This window comes from Alternaria ethzedia, assembly GCF_023757985.1.
Source record: "Alternaria ethzedia strain BMP 0044 chromosome Unknown scaffold_19, whole genome shotgun sequence".
Classification (NCBI taxonomy): Eukaryota; Fungi; Ascomycota; class Dothideomycetes; order Pleosporales; family Pleosporaceae; genus Alternaria; species Alternaria ethzedia.
In genome coordinates, this window is record NW_026056212.1 from 288,904 (window position 1) to 308,892 (window position 19,989).

A 19,989-nucleotide genomic window follows, 5' to 3' on the forward strand; every position below is an offset into this window, starting at 1 on the left:
GCGCACAAGAACGGAGTTGATGCGGTTGAGGAAACTTTCAAGCCGAGACTCGACAGCGAACGTCAGGCTGGTAAAACTCTGGGCTATAACAGCGGATGGATTGATGGCTACGAGGCTCACAAGTCCATGCGCAGTCGTCAAGAGGCTGAAGAGGCTGAACAGGCCGAAGAAGCATTGGCTAGTTCGTGGGATGTGAGCGGCGGTGGTGAGCCCAGGGATGATGGCTGGGGACAGGCTGATGATTCGGTATGGTGGGGACAGGCTGATGCATCGGTAGGACCGGGACAGCGTGATGAATGGTGAAGCCACGCAGAGTACTAAAGAACTGAACATGTACAGTCATGTCAAGAACTAGATAAATCGACCCTAGTGTCACAGTTTCGAAGCCCTAAGCTTCGTACTATCAACCCTCCTTCCCTCATCATCCTGCTCCTTGACTCTCAAATCCGGAAACACCGCAGGCATAATCCTCCTCGGCCTACTCCCCTCCACCAAATTATACTTCTCAAAATCACTAACCCCCTTCATCCGCAAGAAATCCTCATCAAGCAATAACTCTCCATTAATCTCTTCCACAGGCGCCTTGATCATCTGCAACACCGCATCGGAGAAGACATTCGCAGTCCTAAGATCCTTGGCATCTTCCTGGGCCATATTCTGCGTCGCAGCACTCTGCACCGCCGTCGCAGGCCAAATGCTTGTAACCGCCATCTCACTCTTTCCTTCACGCTGGAAATCCATGGCTAGCCCCTTTGTCAGAACGGACATACCCACCTTGCCCATCGCATACGCCGTCTTCCCACGGAAGAAGCGCGAGTAGATCGGCGGACTGACAATAATGATCCTGCCCCTCCACGCCCCATCGCGCTGTTCAAAGTGCGGAAGACAGGCTTGTACGACGCCATATAGTCCCTCGACGTTCACGCGCTGCATGAGCTGGAACCGCTTCATCGGGGTCTTGGCTACGCTTGCCCACCATATCGCGCCGCTATTATACACAAGTACATCCAGACGACCGTACTTGGCTATTGTCTCGGCGACCATGCGCTCTATACTGATATAGTCTCGTGTATCGACGCTTATGGCCGTGGCTTCGCCGCCTGACTCGTGGATCTCGCGGGTCACGGTGGAGATGGTGGACGCCGGCGAGTTTGGGTCGGGTGGAAAAGGAGAGCTTTTGGAGGCGTCGGAGGTGGATTTGGCGGCTACGACGACTGCGTTGCTGTTAGTGCTTTGGCTCTTGGACGGAGGAGGTGGTTGCTATGTCCACCTGCGTAGCCGTCTTTTGCTAGGTCGATGGCGATTTGTCGACCGATGCCTCGTGAAGCGCCGACGACGAGTGCGACTTGTTTGTTGGACGTTGGCATGGTGGAGAGAGCGTATTGCGTAGGGTTGAAGGTTACGTCGCGCAGGGAGAGTTGTTGCTTGCTGCTATGAGCAAAAGGCGCCTACGAAACGCATGCAGACATGACATTGCAATGAGCATTCATTCTATAACCTCGGTCGATGCGTATGGCACTGCATCTGCGGTACGCATAAGCTGCGCGGCGAGAATCCGGGGTATCCGCATCATTCGCGGTCTGAAAGGCGGAGGTGTGGCTGCGATTAGTGATAAAGTCCGGCCATGCTAGACCTCGGCAGCCAAGACACCTGGGCAGTGCGCCGATCCAACGACGACGCGCATAAGACAAGGCCAGCATCTTTACAAGTACGGTCTTGATTTCTCATCTCGTACATTTGGACGTATTGCGAATATGGCAGGCAAAATTACGTGCTATCTAGATTGCGGTGCGTACTTACTGTCCTCTTGATCGACATCACATGCTAATTATGGACTAGTATCTCCATACTCATACTACGCTTTACTGCACCTGGAGAGGAACAAGCAGACTCTCGAAGCGCACAATATAGAGATCGAGTTAGTACCCGTTGTTTCATTACCTAAAGCTCGAAACGAACTCCCTTCTCTGAAACCCTACCAACAAGACTGCGCTCTCGCCAAGAGCAAGTATGATCACTGACTTCATACAGTGTAGTGCCCGTCTTTCTAGGGGGTATCAATGTCGGCAGCGGTAACACTCCCTCATCCCCTCCCATGTGGAGTGCCTGGAAATTCGGTACTCGCTATGCCAAATCAGTCCTGACACTGTAGCGCAGGCAACAAGCCGCCGTGGACCCTGCCAGCAAAGGCGAACTACAGCCAGTATGATGGCGCGCGAGCGAAACACCACTTTGGCGTTCCCAATCTGCAGACACCATCTTTCTTTCCGATCCTCTCATTGCTACCACAGCGGGCGTTATGCTACGTGAAGGAAGCACATGGAGAGAACTTCGTCGCTATCTTCCGTGACATCTACCATGCAATGTGGGAAAACGGCAAGGATGTCAGTAAACCAGAGGTACTTGCGGAAGTTCTAAAGCAGCGTCTGAAGGAAGAAGGAGCCCAGGAAGTCATGGCAAAAGCAAACAGTCCGCCATACAAGCAGCAGCTGAACGATAATACTAAAGAAGCCCTCGATCGGGGTGCCTTTGGCTGCCCATGGTTCCTTGTGCGCAACTCTAAAGGGGAAGAAGAACCATTCTTTGGCAGTGATAGGTACGTGCTCTCTCATCAGTATTCCCGGCCCTGCCTTTTGCTTAGCATGCTCGTGTGTTCCATTGTGGGTTGACGAGGTTGGACCTTTACTAGTACATTCATGTTCAGTAAGGCGCCCGCTACGGGGGAGATGCCGCAACGGATACACAATGAGCTGTGAACAGTTGAAACATGGCGAACGAACACTCGAGAGCTGTGGGGCGCGCTAACGGGTATGCCACATAGGTTCCATTATATGTGGGAGTACTTGGGATTGCCGTGGAAGGATGTTCAGCTGTTGCCGCCGGCTGATGCAAAAGCGAAGATCTGACCGAGAAGATTTCGGGAGGCTGATAGGTATCCCAGTGCGTGGGGGATTGTTCGGAAATGGCGCGGGGGTGAAAGGCGGATTACGCAGTACGTGCGTCTAGACAATCCTGCGCGTCAGTGCAAATGTCTTCCAAGATTTCAGACTTTTTACCTCTTGCTCAATTTCTCAGACCTGTTTCTCTGCTCGAACGTCCTAATCGTCCCGCACAACCCTACATATCGTACCTTCAACCATCATGTCCTCGCACGCGGCATGCACGCTGCACGGTTGCCGTTTCGTACCACTCACGGCGAAGCGTGGTAGTGTAGCCACCGGAGACGGGTACAAGCTTCCCCAGACATATGCAATCGTATGCAAGATTAAGTCTCCACGACCTGTCAAGGCAGCATCATGCGCCACCGGAAAGTATTTACCGCACACGCGATGCGCATGGCTGACCAGATCCACGCTATTGCGGTCGGGCACCGGTACCAGGCGGTCGCTGGACTGCGGCCTTCCGGTGGCGTGGGGATTACAAGCGAGCTCGGAGGTGGATCGTTGTATGCGTGGGTAATTACTAGCCACATTAGTGAGTATATCGAAGCATGTGCAGTGTCTAGCCGGTATTGAGTCGGTATTGATAGGAAAGACTTACAGGCTTCCCCGCCTTCACCAGCGACAAGCCGACACCGGGGAATTCAGCAAATTTGGCCTTTTCCCTGTCGTGGGAACATATTGTTGCGATGTCCGGAGTACTCCAGGGCTGATTGCGAAGCGCATGTGTGACGTGAGCGTCATGATCGACGACACATGTAATACACGCGAGGCTCCTGCCAACCCAGCGAACATAGTCGCATCAGATTGCATACGTACCTGCGTCTCTGCACGCCATGACATCTCAGCTGGTCTCCTACTGGTGCGCCAGACACAATGGCTTGTTGCCAAGCCATGCCATGCAGATAACCGTTCGCTTCTGCACGCCGGCCAAACAAGACGATGTAGAACTTTTTTCGCCAGCTCAGCTAGCACTAAACGAGCAATCTTTCTTCAGCTCGACGCTTGACAGCTCGTCGTTATAGGTCTGCCAACCGCCATGCGAGGGGAGCGTAGACCGACACAGCCGTCAGGCAACTGGTATTTGCCTTCTTTGAGCTAGCCACGTTGAACATCACGGAGTAGCGGGATGGCAGTGCTGTTGCTTGATGAGAGTTATGCTTGCTTCTGACAATCTTTTCGCACCCCAATGAGTCTGCACGAAGGGAGTGTGGTCTAGCCTATACGGATAACCCGTTACCCTTCCGCGCGGATTCCGGAAGACTTTGCTGATTGAAAGAAATGGCGGGTCTACCCGAAAGCTTAGGCCTCTAACTCCGCGTACCATAGTGTAGCAAGACATGGGTGTGGCGTATTTCAAACGTGAGTCTCATCGCTTCAGTCAAGGTTCTAAGGCTGTCTTGGACTATAATTGTGCGGATCGTCCCTCACCTCTACATACCCAACATATGTGATTGGGCCTGTTTCATCATTTGGCTTCGGCTTCATCCTTACGCTTTGTCTTGTTGGTGTACGATCCGGATCGTCAGTTCACCGTGTGCGTTTTCCATCCCCGCTGTCCACAAGACTCGTTCCACCAGCCAGAGGGCGCCGATAGAGACCTTAGTGTGTTTGCGTGTTCATACGATCATTGCCTCCATCTTTGGGCTCCTCCTGGTCCCTCTGATCTCGTGGCACATTCTGGTGAGGCTACCTCTCTTCACGTAACCGCTCTGGCCTAGCGTACTGATGATGTGTATCGATTAGGTACCGTGCGTGGGCTCACTGCTGCATCATATAGATAGCAGGGCCAGCCTCGTCTCCTCCACTTTTGTGGCCGACCATTCACAATACCAAGTCTGGAAATTGCAAGACTTAGCGTTGTTGTCTACCTACCTTGGCAGAGCTTTGTACTCGCTCGAACTCCGCATCCCCACCGCCTAATCTCGTGAAGCGGTCAGGTCCGTTGAGCGAATGATAGAGTGTCACTCCTGTGAATACTGAACGTGCCCGTGTGCCTCGACATCTCGACAGCACCCCGCAATCTTCAGTCACGCCCACTTCACAGCGGTGGTATCCCGCCCGTTTTGGCCTCGCGTAATCGCGCATTCACGCCGACTTGCAATACTATTGTAAGGTTAGCGTCTCTTGGGGTACCCATAAGAGGCTGATGCCGCGAGAGCAGTCATGGCTCTCGCTCAAGAAGTCCCCCAGGATTGCAAGTATCTTCTTCCTCAATCTCTTGCTCAGCTTCAGCCCCGCCTAGTCTACGTCCCGGAACCTACCTCAGCGGATCAATTTCGCGACTTCCCTGACTATACTGGAATGCCGGATTCAATGATGGTAAGTGACGCCTATGCTGTCGCGGCACCGAAACTGACAACTGTGAAGGCAAGTCACTATGTGCAGACCCAGCCGTATGCACTGCAGAGGGTCGAGCAGGAGGACACCAAGTCGACAGGCGCAGCACCTGCCACGCCGAGCTCCAACAACCTCGCGTACTCATCTGGCCAGCACTGGAGCGGAGTCCCTACACCCCCGTTCGACTGGCACCATGCTATCCAACAGACGCAACCTTACGTCGTACCAATTTCGGACCCGCAATTCCGCCGGAATCAGGTCCTGACATACAACCCTACGCCCATCACACAGAACAGTATCGCGAAGAGCTTTAGCGACCCAATACCCTGGCCGTCGTCGGAACTCCATGGGCTGCCTCGTGGGATGGCCGCCAACAGCTCTATCCTGGACAAGAGCATATCACCGTCGCCAAAGAGTTACCACAGCGACGACTTCGAGAACACCTACAGTCCAGGGTCGATGCTAGATCAATCTTCGCCATGCGGAAATTGGAGCATACCTTCAGCGACCACCACCAACGCCGCCATCCTTTCACCTCCCTGCAGGTCTTTCCTTGTACACGACGCAGATGGCGACACTGGATACTCAGGACTCCCGAGGATGGACGAGGACACGGCCAAGGTCACGGCGCCATCCGGCTATCCTAGCCGAAGGGACCAAAGACCGATTGCTTCTTTCGGGGAAGAATACAACTCTGGATCAGATTATTCGCGATCTCAGACTAGTAGCGCTGGCCATTCTCCGTGGTACGGTGAGAACTTCGCGTATAACAACTCCAATCTAGCGTTCAGGACCCGCGACGTTGTGCGCTCCAATCACCCAACCAGTAATACTAGCATATCGTCGACAGACGAAGCAAACACATCGCAGTATCCTGTGACGCCCTGGGGTACTTCATGCCCGGATGGCGGTCTCCACAGCCGTATCCAGGACAGGTTCCACGTTCCACGCAGTGCTGGTGCCCAAGCCCAGCGAGAACACAACGATCAGCTACTCATCGATGGAAAGAAGAGAGGAGAGACATACAAGGAGATCAAGTCGAAGATGGTCGGTGAGAAGCCTGCAGAGTCTACTCTGAGGGGCCGCTACCGATCCTTGACCAAGGCGAGAAAGGATCGCGTCCGGAAGCCCGTCTGGACAATGATCGATGTAAGCTGACCGTTGGGACTTTACTTCCGTCATAGTAGACTGACACATCGACAGCTACAGCTCCTGAATGAGACCGTTCAGCAAGAGTTTGATCGTATCGAGAGCAACCTCCAGAACCCGTACTCGCTAAGCTTTGAGCAAAAGATCCTCAAAGTCGCTTGGAAGAAGGTCGCAGAGTTTATCGCCGACAACGGCGGATCGTACCATTTCGGCAACGCGACGTGCAAGAGGAAATGGTTGGAGCGCAACCAAGGTCGCAAGTGATCGGAGATATACATGGGCATGTCGAGCGACGGCATCGACACCCTCATCCTCCAGTAAACTTGACTGGTGTCAAGTACTGGTCATTTTGAAGGTACAAACTGCGACCACTGGAACGTTCCCCGACTGCACAGCGTTACTGTTGCTGTTGAGGCACCGAGGGATGCTGTAGGGGCACCTGTCTTCTGCAAATGCGCAGAAGATTGTCGCATGGCAGCATCTTTGTTCTGTTACTTCCGGAGTCGTACTCCCTGTCTGTACTAACTTGTTCTATTGTTATGTTGATGGTAATGTTGGCGAATATGTTCGTCTTAGCAGCATCTTGGGGGCGTAAGAAGCCTCCATGGCCTAGATGGGGAAGCTGCAAAGCATGGCGGTGGCATGACGTCGTTTCGGGAGGTCTTTTGAGCGGGTTCTTGACGATATAATATCCCTTGAATTGAATGTGGCACGTCGTAGCAGATCCTGTGTGACAAACGTGATGACGATAGTGAAGGAGATGTCCTGAGGTGTGAAAACAATTCTAGACTTTGGCGCTAGCTCGCGGTGGAAGCTCCATCGGTTGAACTGCCCACGCACACCACCTGTCATCGATACGTGACAACGAATGAAGATGATTCTCGGGCTATCTGAAGCTCTTCCGAGCATCACGAAGCGGAAGTTTGAGGCTGCAAAGGCATCGTCGGATCTGCTGTTCTCGCCCACGGAGCTAGCCATCATCCGCTCATCTGCAGGCATTCCCGTGAGTATGCCGACCCTGCCACCACCACCAGGCTCACACGCCAGCAGTTCCAATTACGATACTGCCCGTCGCTCGCCAAGAAACCCATTCCGAAGCTCCAGAATGCGACGCCCAAACAGAAGATCGACCCGTTCGAGAACCCCCCACCTGCCCTCCACCTGGCCGACATACCAGCCGCCAACCCAACCCATTTCCTCGTCCTCAACAAGTACCCCATAATATCCGAGCACTTCATCCTGGCGACAAAACCCAACAAGAAGCAAACACACGTGCTCGAACAGGACGATCTGGAGGCGACCTACGCCGTCTTGAAGGCATGGCAGGCAGAATCGGGCGGCGACGAGAAGCGTCTCCTCGCCTTCTTCAACTCCGGTGACCACAGCGGCGCCTCTCAGCCCCACAGACACTTGCAGTTTCTACCTGTGGAAGGAATGCGCGATAGCAACAATGCTAGCGACTGGGGCCTGCTCATAGATCTGATCTTGACGAGCCCGGCAGCCAAGGCAACTGGTAGGCGTCTGACAACTCTGCGCTTTGCCGTAGCTAACGCGCATCCAAGAACAACATCCCGCATTTCTGCAACATCCTTCTCTGCCATTTACGCACTTTGCCTACCCATTCGAATCTGAGCCTTCAGGTACCCAGTTGCTCGATGTCTACAACCGTCTGTACGACGCCGCGAAAGCCGCAGTCGACGCCTTCATTTCCGCGAATCCGAACGACTTCGCTCTGCACCCCACCGACGACGGCGATCTACCCATGAGCTACAACCTTGCCATGACGACTGCAGGCATGGTCATCCTGCCTAGACGTGCCGAGGGCACGATGCTTCACCGCGATGACGGCAGTGAGATCGGCTTCGTCGCTCTGAACGGTACAACGTTAGGAGGGACGATGATGGTCAAGCATCAAGACGAGTGGAACATGCTACGCCACGAGCCAGGGCTGCTGGACCGCATCCTGGGTGCGATTGGCATTCCGAAACCTCCTTCATCCAAAGTCGGCTCATCCAACATATGACCGGACCTAGGTAGGATCCACGTGGAGCATCGCTAGCCAAGCGGGTCGAGTACGATTGCGAACGAGCGAGTCCTTGCATCCTTCCCCAAATCCACACCAAAAAGATCACAAGCAAATGAATATGTGGACGAGTGATACCATGGCCACTTTACGAGACGCGAATGTCTAAGACGTGACGCGCATGCGACAATGAGCATGTGCCGCATCCGCATATCTCACGAGTAATGATAACCACCTAACGCAGCCAAACATGAAGAAGTCTTGAGAACTTGGGCACGATCGTGCAACGTCTAGTAAACAGACAACATCGAAGATTTCAGTATGTAACAGGTTGTGTCGATGACCTCGGTTTGTATTTTGTAGAAAGCCCGGGTAAGTCATCTGGTGTTGAACGGCACGTGAACTGGCGCGGTCATGAGACCACCCCAGCACCAAAACAAAAAAGGTACTCATGATGCATCAAATGCGAACACAAACTTCAGCTGAGCAAACTGCGGCGAGGTGATCCATTGTCAGAATGACTGTTTGGCTGGTGAGTTCTTGTAGCGCAAGGTTTGAATATGCATTCCACTGTCACCTTTCGCACCCCTCATCCATTATCCATTGTATATTCCATAGCCTAGCATCATGAAAGAAGAAGCAGAAAAAGCCGTAGAGACAGTACGTTATATGATAGTCATCGCATGCCTTGACAAAGTGCTGATCGAACTTGCCTAGGCCAAAGGGTTACTCCAAGACTTTGTAGTCGTGGTTTCCCTCGTGCGGACCTTGACGGAATCTTTCGGTTCTGCCAGTGATCTATACCGCAAGCTCAAGCGTAGATCTGGTAAGAAAGATAGCGACGACGAGGAAGATGAGTATCATATTCAGGGGCCATGGCATAGGCGTCGTCGCGACTCCATGTTTGGCTCAGAGAAGAGGAAAGGCGACTACAGTGACAGCGAAGAAGAGCTCATATGCACCTCTCCTTCCCAGATTCGAGCCGAGTACGAACGTGGGTATCGGAAGCTGGGCGAGCCGTTTGCGCGTGGCGATGGTATGTTCTCATTCAAGTCCACACTACCAGGTACTGATGTCGAACAGTTACAACGCACACCCAGCTCCAGTCTCAGATTATAAAGCTTCAGCAGACAGTCATCAATATCCAGCAGGATCTGCTACTAAGCACGTATATGGCGCCGTCATCTTCGCACTCGCACCTTGTACGTCTGATTCAGACGGCTCGTACAGCGCGTGCAGCTTCCATCGCTTCGTTGAACATGCAGTACGAACGCATGCTGCCACCACTCCCATCACCGCTATTACCTCGACAACCCGACGCACCTTTAAGAGTCCCTGGAGCATTCCCACTGCCCGACCATCCGCGACCACCGTCAAGACCACTGCGGCACAAGAAGCGCATGGACAGTAGCTCTAGCTCCTCATGCGAGTCAAAAGAGGTCTTGATAAAACCGATACCAATCGTGAAGCCCAAACCAAAGCCCACGCCTATACCTCCACCTCCACCTCCACCCCAGCCTCAGCCCCCATCTTCACGCTACAGCACGAGGCTCTTCTGCATCTACGCCAAAGACCTCCAACACAACCCCCGTCTCCACCTCGCCGACGCCTACCGACCCACCGGCGACCACAAGTGTCCTTTCTGCCGCACGCACGTCCCCATCCAACCCGGAAAAGCCTGGGAGCTCGTCGTCGATGGCTACAAGAAGAAATACGAACACGGTCATTGCAAAACGGCACCGCGAGCGTTTCGCATCAAGAACCGCTTTATTGTCAAGAGCCATAGAGAAGGTGGGGGCTTTGCATGTGTGCTTTGCGCCAGGTTCAGGAAGTCGGATACCGTGTGTAGGGGTATCGAGGCGCTGATGGATCATCTTTGGAGGGAGCATGCGAGTGAGGAGTTGGAGAGGGATGCGGATATTGTGGAGGTGTAGAGGGGTGTTTGATGTTTTGTTCGGTGCTCTAATGATTGGCGTTGGTGATACCCTTTTCGTAATTATCGGCTGCGTTGAACTTTCATTTGATACTTTTGGAATATTATCATGGATCCTATATGAACGGTTCGACCGAACTCGAAAGTCCAATTAATACGCGTAGAAAACGTTGACACCATCCCTCTTCAGCCGCCGGTTCGTCACCTGGAGCCACGCCCTCAGCGCCCAGGCCGATGCAATACACGCCCCGGCAAACGCCGCATTGCTACTCATAGCAATTACATACTTGGGTCCGTCGCTCGCAGGATACAGGTAAGGCGTGTAGATGAAGCTAGCCATGGAAACCACATTGACGATGGACAGTGACACGGCCTTTTTCTCCGTGGTCTGGCCTAGCGTCCCTGACACCCAGCCCAAAATCACTGAGTTGACCGAATAAACGCCTGGAACAAGCAATGTTAGTAGTAGGTCTCACGATAGGAGTGTCAAGAAGGACGGGGATGATGGAGGGGACAACGCACCGGAAGCGAAGAGGAAGCAAGAGATGTAGCGCGCAGCGGTGTTAAGCGTGATAGCACTGATAGCAAATCCAACGACTGCGATTCCCATCATGAAAGTAATATGCCATGTTCTATCGTTGAACTTGCCAGACGAGATCCCAATGCATATGCCGACCACGCCGGCGACGAGCGACGGCGGAGCAGTCAAGACCAACGTGATGGTTGTACTGAAGCCCAGAGACCTGACTACAGTAGGGAAGAACTATGTTTTGTTAGTAGCTGTAACACGAGAGTTATCCGAAGAATGGCTGATTGCGACATACCTGATTGAAAGACGTAGCGCTCAAATGCATATTCTGCATAAAGACGAGAAGATAAAGTCTTGGGTCGCGCAGAGCCTGCATGAAACCCGCTTTGACTCCCTTGCTTGGCTCAAGTCCAACGGTGTCCCGCTGGATGCGATCGTGCGCCAGCTGACGTTGTTCAGGTGTGAGCCACTTCGTTGTCAGCGGCTCATCCGGTAGTAAGAAGACACAGACGATCGACACGCCGACTGTGACGATGCCTTCGATGATGAAAAGCCACTGCCATCCATGCATTCCATGCTTGTCGTCCAGTGTCGCGAAAGTAGCCGCGGCGATGAGTCCAGCGAAAGAGACGGCGAAGATGTTTCCGGCATACAGGATAGATACTCTTGTAGCGATTTCCTTGCGCGTGTAGAACATGCTCAAGATGTATAGAGCGCCTGGATAGAACGGGGCTTCGACGAACCCGAGGAAGAAACGTACGAGTACCAGTCCAGTGTAGTTTTTGACTAGAGCTGTGAGAGCTGCTACACAGCCCCAGACGGAGCAGCACAGAGCCATGTAGAGCGAAGGCCGTACTTTCTTGGAAGACATGAGCATGTTACTGGGTATCTGCGCAAAGAGATAGCCAACGTAAAGAATGGATATGCAGGTGTTGTATTGGTTTCCGACTAGACCAAGGTCGTCTTCGAGATCGTTGAGGCGCGCGTTTGCTATCGCATTCTGGTCGAGCTTGTTGCTGGTAGCACAAGTGTCAGCAATGTGAAAATTGAAGGGTTTTTGCGACGTACAGAAAGTACATGCAAAAGAGCGCTGGCATCACTCGCATGTCCAGCTTGCGTACCAGCGCGATCTCTGCTGGATCTGTCTTGGCAATCGCACCAGTGTAGTCGGCGCCATCGAGCGCAGCTTGCGCCTTGAGGTCTTTTTCGGATGTTGCGACATCGTCGATTTGCAGGGGCACATTCTTCTCGGTATCTTCGTAACGGTCGGTGTTTGCGTTGGCCATGTTTGGCAATCTTCAGAAGCGCAGGATTGATGACTCGGTCATGTGCAGGATTCTGGAGTATCCTGAAGAACAGCACAAAAGGTCAATCCTCTCAAGAGAAGCGCCTTCTATATACCCCAGCTGGACGAACGTTCCCCAGAAAGTCCATGAGCAAGCTTGACCCCGGACTTTCCCCAGACCCCAACTTCTTCGTTGCGGCGCGGAGAAAACATGGGGAACATGGCAATGTCCAGAGCATCCCGCGGCGTCCGCTACGAGTCAAGTTGAAGACTAGGTAATTGGCCATGAGAGTCGTCCGCTTGTCCAGGGTGGAGAGCGGCTTGCGGCTGGACGACGCTAGCGCGGACAAAGACATGTCCGGTACGCCTGAGCGGCACATCGGCTCATGCCAGTGGCACTACGTCGGAACATTGCAAGTCCCCGTTACTCGCATGACTCCATCGAGACTCCAAAGAGCAAACCGGAGCGATTCATCATGGCGTTTTGGCGGACTCTCTCAAGTCCGCCTGCCAAACATGCGCTCGAGACCTAGCACGAAGCCGTATGCTGCAGTGAGATCGTCCAACGTTTGCCGCTCGGCATTTCCATGTAATGGATGGGCGAAGTACATATAACGCAAGCTTTCGATCCAACATTCAGCATCATCCAACGCAAATCAAACTCATCCACTCTCCTACAATCAATTCTTACTCCCTATCCAAACCCCACTACTTCTCTCACCACAATGGGTTCCATGCCTGAGGTCAAGCAAGCTCCCCAGATCGACCTCGCGGGTCTCGTCCCTGCGCCGGTTACTCCATTCAACAAGGATGGCTCGGTCGACTACGCAGCCATCCAGCGCCTTGGCTCCTGGCTCGGCAGTATCCCAGGCGTGAAGGGTCTGGTCGTGCTGGGACACGCTGGCGAGGGCACTTTCCTCACCCAGGAAGAGCAGGTAGAAGTCATCAAGGCCTTTGTCAAATCTGTGGACAACAAGATCCCCATCATTGCTGGTATCACCACAGAGGGCACTGAGGTGGCTGCGCTCGAAGCTCAACGCGCCAAGGCTGCTGGTGCGCAGGCAGGTCTCTTGTACCCCAGCCATGGCTGGCTACGCTTCGGATATCAGCCGGGAGCGCCCCAGGACAGATACAAGACTGTGTACGAGAAGTCCGGACTTCCTCTCATCCTGTTCCAATATCCCGACAACACCAAGGCTACCTACAACCTGGACACGCTACTCGAGATTGCCGCACAGCCCGGTGTCATCGCTATGAAGAACGGCGTCCGCAACATGCGCCGTTGGGACGTCGAGATTCCCATTATCAAGAAGCAAAACCCCGACCTGACTATCCTCACATGTCATGATGAGTACTTGCTACACACATGCTTCGACGTCGACGGCATGCTTGTTGGGTACGGCAACATCGCGCCCGAACCGCTGCTTGAGATGATTGAAGCCGGCAAGGCGAGAGACTACCCTCGTGCGAGAGCTGTTCATGACAGACTGCTCCCAGTCACCAGGAACGTTTACCATCGTGGCTCGCACATGGAGGGAACTGTTGCACTCAAACATGGTCTAGTGGCGAGGGGTATCTTGGAGCACGCGACAGTGCGAAGTGGACTTTTACCATTACAAGACGGCGCAGAGCAGGAGATTCATGCTGCATTCAAGTCAGCCTCGCTAGGCAAGGTCACACCGCCAAAATCGGGTTGATTGTATGTAATTGGTATTATTAGTATTCCTCTTGACGCTCAATGAAAGCTTTGTTCATGATAAAGTGGATTTTCTGTCATCGCAGGGTCGTTCCCGAACCAGTAATTGATGTCTTCGCCGTTGAAGAGATGCATGATCTCTTCGTTGGGTAAGGGATTGTCTGAATATTGCTGTGCAATACCAAGAAAGTTCCCTGCTCCCGCAAGATAGTCGAATGTAAGGCTGTTGGCATTTTGCATATCGGCAGGTTGTGCGTTGGCGTTAGATAGGGTTGACTCTGTCGCTTGGGTTGTGAAGCTTGCGGGATATGGTACTGCATGGGGCTGATCGGTAAGTCTCTGGAGCTGTTCTGTTGGCGTTACTGTGCCTGTTGCTGGATTGTGTCTTGAGGCCACGTAATTTCCCGAACGATTTCCTGTTACTTGTCTCTGAGCTTGCCAGTTATCCATGCCAATGGAAGGGTCGCGAGCAGCATGAGTTGCCGGCCGCAAGCTGTCCCTAGACGTGTTCGTAAGGTCGCGGCTACATGGCTTATCGAGTCGTGTGACAAGGTTTTGAATAGCGACTATGCATGCGTCTGGCCAACTCGTACCCCTCAGCGCCAGGTGCTTGAGAATCTGAATGCTTCGGTCTGAGAGCCTGAATGCGATGTCGCGCGTAACCTGTCCGTCCGCAGCAGCAGACAGGATAATAAACGTACTCATCCATACTGCCCAGGTAAATGATGGCCAAAGCAGAGGAGTTCTTTCGTATCCATGTTGACCAGGTGAGCCATCGAACGCCCCGAAACCCCGGAGGGCTTTGTGTAGTGTGTTTATTATGGAGCGAGAGGCTGATATGCAGCGTTGCAGAGCAGCGTTGTATGCAGCGTTCTTCTTAGACGTTGCTAACACAGAACGATGGAGAGCAAGCACTGATTCGAAGCGAAGGACGATGAGTGTGACTTGATGTGCTTTGGATATGGTTTGCGTCTGCTCGTCATTAGACAAGTGTTCATCGACCATATTCCACCACTTAGTATGCTCTGCCTCCACTTCCAGGGCTTGATCGACATCATCGGCGCTACCATGCAGCATAGATTGGTGTCGCGTTTGCATGATAGATCCACGGATGTCGGCATGGCGAGCTAGAAAGTCCAACAAATCTAGTCGGTCATCACGGGTGCGATCTTGAGGTGAGTTAGCCGAGAATCCTTGAAACCCAATCTGCTACAAACATACCAGCTTCCTCAGGCTCCCGTAGGTGTCGCTCTGTGTGTGGGTAGCAGACATTTGCCTCGTCTGACCTAATGCCGAGCGGCGTACCAAGCCGGATGCAAATATATCTATCGATGCATATTACAGACCAGAAAAGCCGCTTCCTTAGCTCTGCTTCTTTGCTTGGAACTGATAACTGTAACGGACAGCGATGCAGACTCAACTGGAAGGCCATTCGAACGGCCAAACCTTCCAGACGCGACGCCGCGTTGTACCTGTGCATCGTGATTAAGAACAATTGTACGCTAACAAGAGCCTGCAAAGAGAGGATCGAGCTCTCTTCAGTCAGCACCAACTGGACGCTCCTGATGGCGTCGTTGACGGAATGGAAAACGAGTGTTGTAGGCACTAGCTTGTGTGTAAGATTCATTTGTCGCCGGTCGTGAATGGAGATTGACATGATGGAGCGAAGTATGATGTGTTGGAGTTCGTTTGCTGTAGATTGAGATGCGATGCGAACGCCTCTCGACACGATTTGACGAAAATAATCCAGTAAAGAGGGCGCATGAAGAAACGGAAAGGCGGGATGCCAATGGTCGAAGTAAGACTGACTCCATTCGAGAAGGTCATCAAATGCGATAGCTGATGTGACGCTCTCTGGTGCAAGCGGGCGTACTTCGTCTGTTTTCCAAAGCCATCTTGAAGCACTCTTTGCAGCACCTGCGGGTAGCTGATCATCTTCTCCGGGTGCAGCATCACTCTCTGGGGTATCGACATGACGCACGGATGCCTGGTTCGCGGCAATGTTTCCTGCGCTGGACGGAGGCCTGAGGTTGCTGCCGGGGCTGGTGCCGAATGTACTGCGACTGTGATCCTGAGGGCTTGTTCCTTCATTCCCGAATTCCCGAAGCTGCTGGCCCATTGTCTGAAGAAATGCTCTACGTTTCCTTACCGCCCCGACATCGGGCACCGCTGTGTTAGATTCCGACTCATCATGAAGAGCCTGTCGCTTGTTGGACCTCGCATTGGCTTCGGCCATCATCTATCCGAGGATGCACTACACATGAAGCTTGGATATCAAGCTTTAGTTGTACTGGGATCGATATCGCCGCGGCGACGGTCATACACTGCAGTTGTGGGTGGCTGATGGAAATAGAAGAGGCTGGATGTGGTTGAGCTGACAGACGCGACGAAGATGACGCTTGACAAGCGATGAACCCTGGCAGCCTCATGGCGTTAGTGCCACGCGAGTCAGTTTCTTGGCCTGAAATTCGCGTTGCAAATTCACTGTCAATGTGTGCTTTACTTGCTACATGCTGTTTTCATAACACGTTTCAACATGGGAAAAATACACGTAGGATCCCAAAGATTCGTACAATCTCAAAAATATTTACGCCATTGTTCTGCAGTAGGAGGACGCGAGTCAAGCGACGTGCCCACCGAAGGTGCAACAGGCTCTAATCTGCCATCGCCTGCCGAATACGCTTCGTTTCCTAAATTTCCTCGCGGCGACATAGCCATCATATCTTGGTCTTGATGAAGAGGACCTGGCGCGGGTTCTGGAACATCGAGTACAGCTGGTGCTAACTGCCACGCAGCTTGCGCCAACCGAGGCTGCTGCGCAAATGGGAGGTTTGATCCGTCTACGACTGATGACCGCACATCCTCATAGTGTGCCACCACAGGACTCGACTCCATGACCCACGGTTCCGTTTGCGCAGGGCTTTCCTGAGATGCGTAACTGTTCCCTGCTTCAATACCTTTTCTCATGAGATCTTGTCTTTTCGACCACCAAGACAGACGTTCCTCGTCCGTGTTGAGGGGAAGGCTCTTCCATTCTTCTATCCTGTTCGACTTGGCCTGCTTCTGCACATTCTCTGCTAGTACACGGCGATCTGTGTCAGAGAGACGTTGCATCTCAATCGGTACCTGAGAATTGTAGATCGTGGAAAGGAGCTCCAACACGACAATCTCGGTCTCGAGCAATCGCTGTTCGACGAAGGATATATAACCCGATGGGATGCCTCTATTACAACCTTAGCTTCGCTTCCAAGAAACCACTCTCTTCACACCTTTTGTTAAGCGGCGGATACCGACACGAAGTCCCTGCCGATACACATTGCGAGCAAATCGGTAATTCGCGATCGCACTGTAGTCCGTTAGTTGATGCGTTGCAATGCTGGTTGATGGCGAAGACCTTTGACTTCTTGTTGCGACAGGACTCACATGCAATCGGATGGAAAGCACTAGATTCGTTCTAGATCGTATGAGAAGGCTGCCAAGCTTGAAGATCTGGGGTACTTGGGACTACTCACCATTGCATCGGCGCTGCATGGGCACCGCTGGCGGAAGGCGGTTCTTTCTTCGTGCGCTGCCGGACTTGTCTTTGTCCTAGCGTGATGCCCCGCTTGTTGTTCGGAGCTGCATCTGCGGGGATGACAACTCAGACGAAGCTACCTCGCAACAATGCAAAGTTCCCAAAGAGTGATCTCGAGAGCAGGGAAAAACAATTTAGTATTGAATGATTACACAATAAACTCTATCAAACTCATCAAACCAGCCCCAAACCACCAATGTAACTACCCCAAGTATTACCACCTCACCCCTTCAAATACTTCGCCCCACTCCTCGTACCCCCCTTCACAACCCTCCCCGGCGACTTCGATCTCCGCTCCTTCGCCATCTGCATCGCATGTTCGTCATCAAGAACAACCTCTTTCCCTGCCTTCGCTTTACGCGCCGCTTTACCTGCTGCAGCCGCTTTGCTCACCTTCTTCGTAACCGCTGTGGTTTTGGTGGTCTTTCTGGTAGGCTTGGTCTTGGTGGATGTGACAACGGTGGTGAGTTCCTGAACATCTTTTGCGAGGTCGTCGTCAGAAAGCTCGTCGGAGTCGTCAGATTCATCGGGTTGGAAGTGGACGGCTTTACCTGGAGACTTTTGCGTCCTGGTTCTGCTGCTTTTTCGTGAAGAAGAGACGATAGATTTGGAACGCTTGGTCTCGGGGGTGTAGTTTTGTTCGCTGAGACTGCGTTTACGCTTGGGCTGTTTCTTGGTGGTAGTCTTGGGGGTAGCGACGTTGGTCTGGCCTGTGGTAGGCTGCGTCTTGGGAGGTGAAGCCTGGGTAGACTTTGGCTGACGACCATTTGGCTTGTTCGGGATGACCACCTGTGGATGGATACTAGTCTTAGTCGGCGATGCAGGACTGGGAGCTGCAGTACTGATACCGCTTTGGCGTCTCGGGCTACGCTCGAGGGATGTCGCCCGCTCTCGGTTGAGCTTCCTAGCGACAGGTGAAGTGGTTTGTGGGGTTCGTGTAGGTATATCCAGGTTTGCCTGCTTTGCTGCGTTGAGAGCTTCTTCTGCTTTACGGACCTTTTCACGAGCTATGCGAGCTGCCGACTGTGCCGCACGAGCTTTGTCCCCTATAGCATGCGCATCCTCGTCTTCCAGGCGTGGCTGATCAACACTGCGGCGAATAGCACCGGTACGAGACTTGACAGGTGTCGTGTTGACAGCATCGCGGATCGTTGTAGGATCTACTAGGTTAATGTTAGCGAGACACATCCAAAAGAAAACTACATTGCTCACCTTGAGTTCCTGCGGAGAATTTGTCCAGGAAGACTCGTGGCGCATATTTATAGTTGCCGGCGCGCACTTTGTCATCATTTCGGTTCAATTCTTCCACAACCTCTTCCAGGCTTCCAGGAGTTCCCAATTTGCTGATCTCCTCTTGAACTTCGGCACTGGGTATCGGAAGCTTGAAGCGTGACCCAGACTCGTATACCGGGAGGTTCTTGTACTGCTCCAATTCAGGGCGATCAAAAGGTATGTTGGTCTCGACAATCTTGCCCTCTGCCTTCATCTTCTTGCCAGACTCAGAAAGATCAAAGTCAATCTTGAGACTCTCCCAATGCGCCATCTGGAAAGTCTCTGGAAACGGCAGCGAGGCTGGATAGTTTTTGTGCCACTTTTCCGGTTCGTTGTTCGGGCCACCGTACTTGAACCGTTCCTCGCGCCGTACCTTTGTTTCTGCCGCAGGCACTTGTTTTCGGGGCATGGCATGAGGTTCGTCCGGTGTATCGCCTCTTCTATAAAGAGCTTGCGCTGCAGAAGGCGTGTAAGAGTCTGGTACGTCTTCTATCATCATCGACCTAGGGGAATCCCCGCTTAACGAAGACGATGAATCTTCTCGCGCAACCTCTTCCTCATATTCGAGCCGCGCTTGACGAATCATAGCTTGCGCGCGCTCATACAGCTGGTCGTCGAAGTTGCGCTCTTGCGGAGGAAGTCGTTGGAGGAGGTCCTCGTCGATCCTCTCAACGTGATTCATGTAAGTGCTATCAGTGTCATCGTCTCCTTCGTTATCCAGGTAGCGGATCGCTTGAGCTAATCGTCTGTCGTTGATCTCTCGCTGTGTCAGCTCCTCCTCGCTGACCGAGGGGACGTTTTCGAAGGCTGAGATATCCATGAGATCCGGGGATTGGGTCATCTCAAGGTTGCGATTTGCAGAGACCAAGTACTACTGGAAGTGCCTGTCTTGGGCTGTCACAGTGTTTGTTCACTTGAGCGCATTAGCAGGTGACATCTCATTCATGCAAGTAGCAAACATACCAAGACGTCTATGCTTCAGACGACTCTTGAACCTGACCAAGTGCAAAGCCGATACCTCTCTTGCCATGATGCCGGACGGCATTTGAGTGTGCAGTAGTCTGTAGGCGTCTTTGTCATGATGGCCGGGTACTGGACAAAGGCCATCTGAAGCAGACAGCTGCGGTGGCTGCCGCAAGCGGCAATCCTACTTGAGATTGTTTGACTATCATACTGACATGTCTTCTTTGTGCGTGTCACAACTTCCAGACTTGACGTGCAGCCATTGTCTTGCCGATGGTTTACTATA

At 52.8% G+C, this 19,989-nt stretch overlaps 8 protein-coding genes across 8 annotated transcripts; 5 read left to right on the forward strand and 3 right to left on the reverse strand.

The window, feature by feature from the left end:
- Positions 1-372: 372 nt before the first annotated feature.
- J4E87_007197 (uncharacterized protein) lies at positions 373-1,367 on the reverse strand (the record flags this gene model as incomplete). The annotated part of the gene is made up of 2 exons (XM_049378793.1): positions 373-1,214; positions 1,271-1,367. 2 exons carry the CDS (start codon positions 1,365-1,367, stop codon positions 373-375), a joined length of 939 nt encoding a protein of 312 aa, XP_049231455.1.
- A 996-nt stretch (positions 1,368-2,363) lies between these two features.
- J4E87_007198 (uncharacterized protein) lies at positions 2,364-2,756 on the forward strand (the record flags this gene model as incomplete). Its single annotated transcript, XM_049378794.1, has 2 exons — positions 2,364-2,596; positions 2,705-2,756. 2 exons carry the CDS (start codon positions 2,364-2,366, stop codon positions 2,754-2,756), a joined length of 285 nt encoding a protein of 94 aa, XP_049231456.1.
- A 2,487-nt stretch (positions 2,757-5,243) lies between these two features.
- Positions 5,244-6,692, forward strand: J4E87_007199 (uncharacterized protein; the record flags this gene model as incomplete). The annotated part of the gene is made up of 3 exons (XM_049378795.1): positions 5,244-5,261; positions 5,310-6,428; positions 6,483-6,692. The coding sequence occupies 3 exons, from the start codon at positions 5,244-5,246 to the stop codon at positions 6,690-6,692; spliced, it is 1,347 nt and encodes a 448-aa protein (XP_049231457.1).
- Positions 6,693-7,296: 604 nt separating this feature from the next.
- J4E87_007200 (uncharacterized protein) lies at positions 7,297-8,451 on the forward strand (the record flags this gene model as incomplete). The annotated part of the gene is made up of 3 exons (XM_049378796.1): positions 7,297-7,431; positions 7,479-7,941; positions 7,991-8,451. 3 exons carry the CDS (start codon positions 7,297-7,299, stop codon positions 8,449-8,451), a joined length of 1,059 nt encoding a protein of 352 aa, XP_049231458.1.
- Positions 8,452-9,078: 627 nt separating this feature from the next.
- Positions 9,079-10,385, forward strand: J4E87_007201 (uncharacterized protein; the record flags this gene model as incomplete). The annotated part of the gene is made up of 3 exons (XM_049378797.1): positions 9,079-9,111; positions 9,169-9,487; positions 9,535-10,385. The coding sequence occupies 3 exons, from the start codon at positions 9,079-9,081 to the stop codon at positions 10,383-10,385; spliced, it is 1,203 nt and encodes a 400-aa protein (XP_049231459.1).
- A 150-nt stretch (positions 10,386-10,535) lies between these two features.
- On the reverse strand, positions 10,536-12,199 carry J4E87_007202 (uncharacterized protein; the record flags this gene model as incomplete). The annotated part of the gene is made up of 4 exons (XM_049378798.1): positions 10,536-10,828; positions 10,907-11,147; positions 11,209-11,929; positions 11,982-12,199. The coding sequence occupies 4 exons, from the start codon at positions 12,197-12,199 to the stop codon at positions 10,536-10,538; spliced, it is 1,473 nt and encodes a 490-aa protein (XP_049231460.1).
- A 724-nt stretch (positions 12,200-12,923) lies between these two features.
- J4E87_007203 (uncharacterized protein) lies at positions 12,924-13,895 on the forward strand (the record flags this gene model as incomplete). Its single annotated transcript, XM_049378799.1, has 1 exon — positions 12,924-13,895. One exon carries the CDS (start codon positions 12,924-12,926, stop codon positions 13,893-13,895), a length of 972 nt encoding a protein of 323 aa, XP_049231461.1.
- A 3,795-nt stretch (positions 13,896-17,690) lies between these two features.
- Positions 17,691-19,581, reverse strand: J4E87_007204 (uncharacterized protein; the record flags this gene model as incomplete). The annotated part of the gene is made up of 2 exons (XM_049378800.1): positions 17,691-18,628; positions 18,681-19,581. 2 exons carry the CDS (start codon positions 19,579-19,581, stop codon positions 17,691-17,693), a joined length of 1,839 nt encoding a protein of 612 aa, XP_049231462.1.
- Between the last annotated feature and the right edge of the window lie 408 nt (positions 19,582-19,989).